The sequence below is a fragment of the Panicum virgatum genome, chromosome 5K, assembly GCF_016808335.1.
Source record: "Panicum virgatum strain AP13 chromosome 5K, P.virgatum_v5, whole genome shotgun sequence".
Classification (NCBI taxonomy): domain Eukaryota; kingdom Viridiplantae; phylum Streptophyta; class Magnoliopsida; order Poales; family Poaceae; genus Panicum; species Panicum virgatum.
In genome coordinates, this window is record NC_053140.1 from 61,933,632 (window position 1) to 61,944,075 (window position 10,444).

Genomic DNA, 10,444 nt, shown 5'->3' on the forward strand with positions numbered 1-10,444 from the left:
GTTTATAAACAGGATCGGATCGGAGAAGCAAAATAGTCAATCGCTTTTTCAAATCAAACGGTTGTTGTTTGTGGGTTTAGAAAAGAAAAACAAAATAAATAAATGCAATGGATCGGTAGCTTCCATTCCAGAGGATCGGATCGGAGGTCGCTCGTGGGTTCGCAGGCCCCGATGATCTTGCGCCCTCGATTTCCATGGTGACTAAAGCAACTGCAGGTTTCACTTTACGTTGCTAGGATGGGACGGAACTCACTGATGAGCAAGTGTACTACGTGAGGCGGCCATGTGGGAGACAGAAAACTCCGACTACTTGGCAATGCAAGAATGCTGCATGCTGGTCCACAACCTCTGGGCTTGGGCAACCTGCAGCTGCTCTTCAATATTAATTACAATCAGTCGCCGTTGAGTCATGCTACTGTCTATTGCTCCTACCTGATGAACTGAGTTCTAGCTTGAAAGCGACTCTAGGAAGAGGGGTTACATTCCTTGCGCCTCACGCAGCTTAAGTTAATTAGCTGGCTGGCGCTCAAGAAATAAAAATTTCTCCCTTTGCATCCTTCTCACCTCGTCCCCTTTTTCTTAGCTTTTGGTCTCCTCTCCTTTTCTATGTAAATAAACAAACTTTTGAGTCACCAATAACACAACACAAGAGAACCCCCCATTTGTTTATGTGGCCACAACTGAAAAGGCAGGGCGGTTGAGAGCCAGTCATATATAAACACACAAGAGGCCGAGCAACTCTGAATGATCCAACCAGACTCCACTCCCTTTATGCTCTGCTCTATAGTCGTTGCATTGCATTGCATGTGCTGCTCTCTTCAGTCTGTTACGCAAGTGCCCTCCTCTTCCTCCTCCTTGTTGAGGCAGTTAGCAAGAGTTGAGCTCAGCAATGGAGGTGGAGGCTTGCTACAACTATGGCTTCCTCCCTGCCGACAGAGGCAGGCACCAGCCGCCGCCGCCGCCACCATATGGGCATGGCCCCTCTCCACCCCATCCGGCAGGTCTGTCTGTCTCTCTGATCCAGGCATGCTTCTTCCGCTGTTTGTTTGTTTTCTGAATTTATTCCCCCTTCAGTTTTTCTCTACCGATCTCTGGGCGATCTCAAGAAAGAAATCAGGTCTTTGATTTTGAATCTGCAATTTCTTTTGCCTTTTATTTTTTCTGTAACTTTACTTCTGCTTTCGAAACATTGGTCTGCTCTGGTCTGTATTGAGGAGGCTCCTAGTGGGTTCTGTCTGTTTGATTCTGTTTCATCAGATGCAACAAGAATATAATTTCCCTCGAGGCAAACAAGAAAAATAATTTTATTTATCGTGTTTCCTTTCGCTTTCCTTTGATAAATTAAGGAGGCTCACCTCAAGTAGGAATCTGGAGCTTTATAATATAGCAACAAAATAGATTTGTGAAAATTCTAAAAAAAAATAGATTTGTGAAAGGGGACTCTGCCTTTTTCTTCAATCCAAGGAATCGTTTGAACGAAGAAAAACCCCCCCTAGTGCCATCAGATTAAACTTGCAAAATACTACCGCTTTAGCTGATTATTGTGGAATTTATTTATTTGTTGCAGATGATGGGGAGTTGTGGGAATACTTCCCTTGCCCTTTCTGCTACATCGAGGTTGAGGTGCCCTTCATCTGCAACCACCTTCAGGAGGAGCATTGCTTTGACACTAGAAACGCTGTAAGTCTGCAACTTCATTGCTCCAAGAGCAGCGCCTGTTTGTTGGAAGTATCACTTTGCAAAATCACTCTAATCAATCAATTTTCTCGTCCCAAAATTTAATAAATTACTCATGGTACATATATATGCTCTTAAAAATCATGGTACAGTTGCTAGTCTCTATCACACTAGTATCTAAGCTAGTATGATGGTCTTGTACATGATAATAGGGCAACCTGAAACTCTCATTGGTTGGTCATTCTTCATATACGTAATTTTCTTTTCCACCTACAAGTCCTAACACCTATTAATGATGATAGCCTGTGAAATGTGAATACTGAAATACTAGTAGAAAATTTTTAACTGTTTACTGATGACCTTTCAGGTTTGCCCGATCTGTGCCAACAATCTAGGGAAAGACATGGCTGCACATTTCAGAGTTCAGCACTCGCATCTTCTCAAGGTACCTCTGCTCCTGCTACTTCAAACCTTTATTTTCTTTACCGCGACTAGTAGCAGTCCATGTTCTAGTCTTTCACCATGGCCATGAACTAATTGATAATTCATGACAGAGGAGGAAACCTTCCAAGCCAAGCTCATGGCCTGCAGCTGCTACCAACTCAGCATCTAGGACGGGAACAGCAACGTATGAAGTGAACTCTTACTTTGAAGATCCCCAGAACTACAGGATGAGCGGCAGACCATACCAAGAGCCTGCGCCTGACCCACTGCTCTCCCAGTTCATCTGCAGCGTTGCACAAACCGACGATGCGATCCCAGGCGATACCAACGCTGAGAAGGGTGCTGTAAAGATCCCAGATGAACAGAGGTAATTCAGATTTTCAGTAGCTCCCGAATAGTTCTGTATCGGACTAGATGCTGAGTGACTTTTGTTTCCCAGGTGGAGAAAGGAAGCCTATGATGATGCCTCATCCAAGCTGGGACTGGAGGAGAGGTTGCAGAGGATCGACTTTCTCACGGAGATACTCATGTCCACCATTCTTTAGTGTGTTGCTATCTAGGGTTTCTTGAGCAGTTTTAGGCCGGTTATTAGAATGTTTTGTGAGTGCATATGTGCACCACTGTCTTTGAAAAGAAAGATGTGTACCACAGGTCCACTGTCATGTATGCAAAGCACTCCCCTGCATCACATGTAAACTTACACTATAACCTTGGCTATCTATACACAAGAATGTTGCATATTCTTGCCCAATCTTGTCCATCTGAATTGTTTTCTGCAGAAGTCTTGTGTGCTGCAATGCTATCAATTCTGAATGCCCATGTTCAGATATGTGCAACAATAAGAAATACGACTCTAAAGAATCCCTCGTTCACATTTCACAAGGTCATTTCCCAGTTAGAGACCCTAAGAACAGCCAGTGCGCAACATACAGGAAAAGGTATCAAAGAATTTTGATTAATCTATATATAATATCTTGTGTGCTCTACACGTGTCATCATCAATATCTAAATCTACTCCAAGGGCTACTGATTGACCAAAAAAAAAACAATGAGTGGAATTAACATCAGAATTTCATCCTATGAGACGAATGTTACGTTTGGGGGAGTTACACCCATCATCTCGTAATACGCTTTCTCCGCCTCAGCCATTCTTGTCTGGAAAATTCCCCATTCTTTTCGGCAACGCTCTCTTACCTACATTGATGGTACCACCATAAAGTTCAGTCGCAACTTGTCATCTGCCTCAACACACTCCTATACAAAAGATGTCATTATGTAACAAAGTAGCAGGATGCATACCCCTTCCCATGGTGCCCTCCCATTCTCCGACTGCCCCTGTGCATTTTCAAGATGGGAAGAGGTTGACATTAGATATAGCAAACTCGGATGCTATGGTTAGATCTGATACTCATACTACACAGTGTGTTATTCTTACCTGGTTCCCGAGAGAAGGAACCACTTGGTGCACGATCCATTGGGAATCAACAACACCGATTTTCTCATGAGCAGGCTGCAAAGAGTTTTAATGGGCCTTAAAATTGAAGACAGGGACAAGATGTTCAAAAGCTACTGAAAATGTTTTTTCTTTAAGCGAATAAAAGAAACGGCGTTATCAAGGGCCAACAAGAGAAACAGTCAGAAAATCTCTTCAATGTGTTGACATGTTGTGAAGTGCGTACCTCCACACATTTTCGGAGAGCAAAATCGAGACCCCATCCATGAATTAAGTCATTCTGCAATAACAAGAAGATATCACAACCAAACTAAGCCAATCGGGCAGTCAGGGGAGAGCAGATACTGAAATTATGTCAGACCTGAATCATATGCCACACACATCTCCATGCATCTCTGGAGAAAACTGGAGCCATAATTTCAACAAACCTGTACATCAAATGGATATGGTTAGTCCCTCGATACCGAGCAACCAGAGTAAGCAGACTCAGCTGCTATGGGGGCAAAAATACATACCCAGCACACGGGGGGACGTGAGGATCTGAGCACCACCCTTCTCTCTCCTCTGTAACCCTGTCAGAACCATCTTTGTAAGATTCTTTTTTCCCTTTCCCAAAAGTTAGTTATATATCTCAGAAAGAGGCTAAATTTTGTAGCCTGGCACCATGATTAAATTTTTCTATCAGCGTACAAAGCAGATTTTGGGAAACAATGCCTCAAGCATCACTACCTATACATGGAGTAACATATACTTCTAGAGGACAACGCAAAAAGCTCATTGTAGCTATAAACTATAGGCCCCACCACTTACATGTGAACCTGACGGTCCCCTCTTCTTTTGGTCATCTGCCATGTCAATCCCTTATCTGGCTCTAAACCAGGTTGTGAGATTTCTAGTTGATATTTCTTGACAAGTTTAATGTACCTGCAATGTAAATCATGTTAGCAAGTCATCTGAGAAAATTATATGAAGAAATGGTCAAGTGAAGATCAACAACGTACTCGTCACCATTAAAATGATCTACTCCAAGGTCCTCATCCCAGATAAATATATACTCATAGGCTGCCACGATATCAGGATGCAAGAATCTTTTAGCATACCACCTAGAGGTCATGATAATCCAGGAAATTTAGCATCATCTTTCAAACTAAGACATGCGAAGAATAATAAAGCATCTCTACGCACCATTTTGCTTGTTTCCGGACGCTTACATGGATAGCTCGCTTTGACCATTCAAATTCATCCCATTCACTCACCCGGCCATCATAGTGAAACAACAGGATAGCAAAATCTCTCGAAAACTGCAACCAAAGGTAAAAAACTATCAGGTAGTTTGCCAAGCTATAACTCCACATATGTGCATTTATATCTAAATTTAGAGTTGCCAAAAAAAATGGAAGTAGTCTTGATTAGACTATAGAACCTGGGATGTAAGAGTAATGTCAGATGTATGAAGATTCTTTAAAAATTACCTTCTTGACAGCCCTATTTATGTTCTCTTTCTGTGAAATGCCGACAGTAAAAGTAACAAGGTACTTCGGCTTGAAGGGTAGGTCCTGCGAATTCAAATATCCATGTCAGCAAAAAAAAAAAATGCACACGTTACAAAACTTGTGGGAGAATTAACTAAAACACTAAGGTTAAAATGACAATGAATCATATCTAGGATGCCGAAATTAAGATGGCAACAACCGGATTTTATGGAAGATGAAGGAAAGGATGCAAAAGGCTGGGCCAAAAAACAGCAAGAAATTAAGCATATACAGGCAGGATGAATAATAAGGTATAAAGTCACAGCAATCCTCAGATGTCGAGCAAATGACAGCTTTCACCAGCAGTGCGAGACAAAGATAATTGAAAAGATTAAATAAGAGCAGCACACAAACACAAGAATTTTACAAGATGACAAGGAGCATGCATATGCTAATTCTTTCTTGCTGACAATGTGAAGGGAAGTATACAACATAACCTCATTTCTAGGAAGAATCAACCATAACCTGGTGCTAGTGGGAAGGAAAAGAAGAAACAGCATCCCAGAACTGAAATACATACAATATGAGACAAGGGCACATACAAGAATAGTTACCTCATCTGGGTTTCCCCATAACCTATGCTGATGAAAATCAGACTCTGGTACAACAATACCAGGTGCTAGGCTCTCTGCACCCCTGGGGTTTGTTGGTACATAAATCTACAAATTTACCAACCAAGATCATTTTTAGATTTAATAACACTAAATGAACGAGGATTGCTCACAAAACAAAAATCAAGGTATAACCCTCAATGATACTGTGATAAAGAGGGAACCATATAATCGAGGGCGATGCACATTTTGAAAATTTTGAAGAAAGAAAAAAAGGGGGCGAGTTCTGTAGAGGAATTCAGAAAACGCTCAGCATCCTACCTTCAAGGTATCATTTGTGTTTGGTTGAGAGCCATTTCCCCTTGCATTCCTGGCCGCAGTCCAAGCATGATTGAGTATGGCTTGAGCTGACAGGCCCGAGTTCTTGTCCTCTATATAAGAAACAATGCTAGATGGAAAATGAAGCTGCAAAATTTCAAACAGTTGAAGGTCAACTTACTGGGAAGCTATTGCATCGATGCCATATGTGGATAGATTTCAAGTCCGTACCTTTGTTATGCTAACTGTTGGGAACGAGATTCCGATAAAGAAACCAAAGACCACACCGACGATTGTTACTACGATAAGCCTCATGCTTTCGTTAGGTTTCCTAATTGCACTGCAAAGAAGCAAAGGATGAAGCAAGCAAAAACAATATGACGGCATAGGTAAAGATAATGAAAAAGGGCAGCATGCAAACCTGCGTGCAACAACTGGGAGTTTAGCCATTGCCTAGTATAGCAGTAAAAGTAGCAAAGGTGGAATCTTGTGTGCGGCAGGTTCTACGCATTGCTCAATGGGGGCATTACGATGGTAGCTGGAATTTGATGCACACCAATAAGACGCCAGGCCACCTGGAAGAGAGTGGGATGTGGATCAGAGCCAAAAGTAGTAGTAATGACAAGGCAGCGAAGCAAAATTACATCAGTATTGAAAGACAAGACTAGAGGTACAATACCTATTTGTACATGAATTAAAACAAATTGTAGATAAATTTAGTATATGTTAGTCGGCATGTTTAGATGGCAGGAGCATAGTATTTTGGTGGAAGCCGCAGAAGGCGAGGCAATAAGGAAAGGAAAGAAGAATACTGTGAGCGTGTGTGAATAAGCAAGCATTGATGAGGGGCATGAGGCATCCACTGATGAATTGATGGATTGAGGAGGAGGTTATGCTTGCAGAATACTTGAATGTGAAGCTCTCAAGTTGCAGCCAGCCTAGTGGCGTCCGGGAATCAATTCCTGTTGGCGGACCCAGTAAGTATAGGGCATTTCGATAATTGTTTGATTTTTTTTGTTGTAAAGAAAGAGGAAAGAAAGAAACAAGGAAAGAAATTGAAGGTAAAATCATGGTCAGATCCGAATAGAAACATTAGGGTTTGGGTGTTGAATTTGGGGCAGCAGGACGGGACGGGGGAAGGGAAGGGAATGCGCGGGCATACCAGTGTAGGACGGTCGTCGCCGGCGAAGCGGACGACGAATAACTGGCGGGCGGCGGCACTCGCCCGGCCTATCGTCGCCGCTACCGCTAGGAAAGGAAGGCACCCGAGACCGAGAGAGACAAGAGACAAGGCGTGGCGCATGCGCGCGACGCGTGGCGCCGTCGCCGAGAGAGGGCCGGCCGGAAGGCCCAAGTCCGATCAACTAGCGATCCGATTCGGGTGCGGGTGGGTGGGGTAGGTGACCCAGACGGGACAATGACTCGTGGGCCCGTTTCCGCTCGCTCGACGCCCCTACCCACCCACCCAATTCCCCTGCTGGCTGCTGCTGCTCTTCGTCTTGGATCCATCTCCACTCTCCCCCCTCCCACCAGAGCAGAGCCCCCCCACCTCCCCCCAGAGCAGAGAGCAGACAGAGCCCAGCATGTCGTCGTCGTCCAAGGTCTTCACCCTCGAGGAGGTCGCCAAGCACAACACCAAGGACGACTGCTGGCTCATCATCGCCGGCAAGGTACCTACCTACGTTGCCTCGCCTGCCTTCTCTGATTTCCCTACTACTACTAGTAGTACTAGTACTACTGCCGGATCCAGCCTTTAATTCTGATTTCCCTCGGGATCTCAAGATTCTCCCCTTTTAGATTCTGATCCCGTGGGGGTCCCGGCTGGGAGCAGCGAGATCTGCCACCAAATCATGGATCGCCTTCATTGTCTAATTTCTCTCCTCGCATCCCATAAACCACTCTAGTATTAGATTGTCTTGTCATATCCCTCCCTCACAATTCCCCGCTCCTACCACAACTTGTTACTGTTTTCTTCTTCAATATTGTGCTTGTGGGCGTCACAACAGCATGCCACCAGATCCGACCCACCGTGCTATTTCTTTCCCCCTAGGCTAGTGCCAATTCTGATGCCACTGTCTCATTTCATCATACTATTCCAAACCTTCAACATGCTCAGTGCAGGACACCTTTTTTTAGAGACCAAGAAAACAAAATCATGTTTTGGATTTCCTGCAGCCAGACAAAACAACCAGTACAAGTAACGTTAAGTTTTGTGCGTCTTCTTGGCGGAGTACATAACACAGGCTCTCTTCAATGTACCAGTTACTAGGATCTCCAGCAGCTCTTAACTCAAAGCTTTTAGTACCCAACTAAATGTTTCATCAACTTGTTATTTCACAGATGATACAAAACATATACTACATCCTGCTAGTGCTAGGTGCCGCTGCCTGTCCATATCATCTCTACACGTACCCAAATGTATTTTGGTAATCTGTCACTTTCTTGGAGCCCACTTCTTGAAGATTATTGTGCAGCCTATAATATTTGGTGGCCTCAGTTTCTACAACCATGTCTTGTAGTGCGTCTAGAATGTTCTTCACCCCTTGTTATCAATCATCTTTGGTTTCATAGCCTCACTATTAATTTGAGTAGCGTCTAGTATTCTAGATCCTTGTTGTATGACAACTGCTGATATTATTTTGATTTGCATCTCTCTATTTTAAGTTCAAAAAAATATATTTGTCCAGATACAGGATGACAATATAAAACCCTGTAACCGAATTTTCATCCCCCCCCCTCCAAATCAATAAGTTATGATTGCGTACTTCTAGTCAAGATGCGTGGCGATGGCAAACTGTGGCCTATGATTTCCCTTTGGAGTTCCTAGGGTTGCTGTTGTTATGTTGACAAGGCTTTGTATGAATATATTGATGAAAAAGTAAACCCCATCCTGTCTCGAGAAACAAAACTTTCTAACGGATACGCTCTACTTTCATAGGTGTATAATGTGACCAAGTTTCTTGAGGATCACCCTGGAGGTGATGATGTTCTGTTGTCTTCCACTGGTAAATCCCAATCACATACTTCTCATCTGTTTTAAAGTTGTGCAGGTGTAATTTCAGCTCTTGATGTTAATTCAGTATGGGTATTTTTTTTTCAGCCAAGGATGCTACTGATGACTTCGAAGATGTGGGCCACAGCACCACTGCTCGTGCGATGATGGACGAGTACTTAGTCGGCGAAATTGATGCAACTACAATACCCACTAAGGTGAAGTACACGCCCCCGAAGCAGCCGCACTACAACCAGGATAAGACCCCTGAGTTCATCATCAAGATTCTCCAGTTTTTGGTCCCCTTGGCGATATTGGGCTTGGCTGTCGCCGTAAGGATCTACACCAAGTCGGAATCCTCCTAATACCGTCATCATTCGATCAAAGATTACAACTGAATAAGTTAGTGAGGATTGTACGAGCTAGCATGGCCTGTCATGAATTTGGAAACTTCAGTCTCTGTGATGGTATGGTTACGTGCAACATCTATTCGTAAAGTGAGACAAGTGAAGTGGATGGATATTCAGTTCTATTTGCCTTATTCCTTAGGAATGTCAAGATGCACATTATGTTGCTCCGTGCCGTTTGTTTTCTATGTTGTCACCTGTTCTGAGCGATATATGTTTTGCTACGTACTCCGAAAGAAGCTACAACCTGAATTAGTTTGCAAAATCACATGTTCACAGTATCTGTTTTCTTTTCAGTACTTGTTTCAAGAAAGAACATGCGTAGAGTTTGCGATCATCACAAATTTGCCCATGCAAGGAAATTTGGAGCAGAAGTTGTCCCAAGTTTTTCTAACATTCGGAACGAATTCAGAAGTGACCCGATACAATGACTTTGCACGCTGTCAGTGTAAATGCATCAAGCAGTCTCGGACAAACTCTGCATTCAGAATTCAGTTCTGTGATAGCGATGGCTCTGTTTGACAGAAAGGTCCTTGAATAAAAAATTGAACATCAGAAGTAAACCGTTCTGATATCTCAATGATGCTGAATTCTTGTTGGGACGATTGTCCTCTTTTCTCCTCCTTAATATATAACGGCCGTTCTCCTGTCCGTTCGATAGAGAGAATAAAGATCCTCCTCGTTGTCGTAACACAGATGACAACAAAGTATCCTTTCCTTGTCAGGTGATTAGCATATTATTCTACTGCTGAATCCAACAAAAAATAGTGACATCGTAAACAAATACCAATACCAATACGGTGAGCATCATTAGTATCTGTTACAGACAGCTACCATGTACTACTACATCTGATGACTTGTTGCATGTCATGAGACAGATGAATTTTCTGGTTGACGGAGAGTAGAATGTTAAGCCTGGAAGATCCTTAACAGACAAAAAATTGTTCTTCATGCCACCTTTAATTGAGCCCTGAAAATTGATTCATATCAGCACTGAAAAGAAGCATCTTAATACCTCATGAATGCTACTAATACCATTGAGCTTGTTTTTAGCAAAAATAAAACCGAGC

General features: G+C 43.1%; 3 protein-coding genes across 6 annotated transcripts; 2 read left to right on the plus strand and 1 right to left on the minus strand.

Annotated features, from left to right (window-relative positions):
- The first annotated feature begins 692 nt into the window (after positions 1-692).
- On the plus strand, positions 693-2,872 carry LOC120709370 (protein DEHYDRATION-INDUCED 19 homolog 5-like). The gene is made up of 5 exons (XM_039994992.1): positions 693-1,001; positions 1,568-1,680; positions 2,045-2,122; positions 2,232-2,488; positions 2,561-2,872. Exons 1-5 carry the CDS (start codon positions 890-892, stop codon positions 2,664-2,666), a joined length of 666 nt encoding a protein of 221 aa, XP_039850926.1. The 5' UTR covers positions 693-889; the 3' UTR covers positions 2,667-2,872.
- A 176-nt stretch (positions 2,873-3,048) lies between these two features.
- Positions 3,049-7,336, minus strand: LOC120709367. Of its 4 annotated transcripts, XM_039994988.1 has the most exons (16): positions 7,138-7,336; positions 6,883-6,937; positions 6,397-6,550; positions 6,207-6,315; positions 5,979-6,122; positions 5,661-5,765; positions 5,047-5,130; positions 4,760-4,875; positions 4,576-4,677; positions 4,385-4,498; positions 4,090-4,146; positions 3,936-4,002; positions 3,801-3,854; positions 3,557-3,631; positions 3,421-3,456; positions 3,049-3,315 (listed from the first exon to the last, which is right to left on the minus strand). In XM_039994988.1, exons 3-16 carry the CDS (start codon positions 6,423-6,425, stop codon positions 3,199-3,201), a joined length of 1,209 nt encoding a protein of 402 aa, XP_039850922.1. In that variant the 5' UTR covers positions 6,426-6,550; positions 6,883-6,937; positions 7,138-7,336; the 3' UTR covers positions 3,049-3,198. The 4 variants fall into 4 exon arrangements, with proteins under 4 accessions (XP_039850922.1, XP_039850920.1, XP_039850923.1 ...); XM_039994986.1 differs by lacking the exon at positions 6,883-6,937; XM_039994989.1 differs by lacking the exons at positions 6,883-6,937; positions 7,138-7,336 and adding an exon at positions 6,788-6,809.
- Positions 7,337-7,425: 89 nt separating this feature from the next.
- Positions 7,426-9,613, plus strand: LOC120709371 (cytochrome b5-like). Its single transcript, XM_039994993.1, has 3 exons — positions 7,426-7,645; positions 8,914-8,980; positions 9,076-9,613. Exons 1-3 carry the CDS (start codon positions 7,559-7,561, stop codon positions 9,330-9,332), a joined length of 411 nt encoding a protein of 136 aa, XP_039850927.1. The 5' UTR covers positions 7,426-7,558; the 3' UTR covers positions 9,333-9,613.
- The last annotated feature ends 831 nt before the right edge of the window (positions 9,614-10,444 follow it).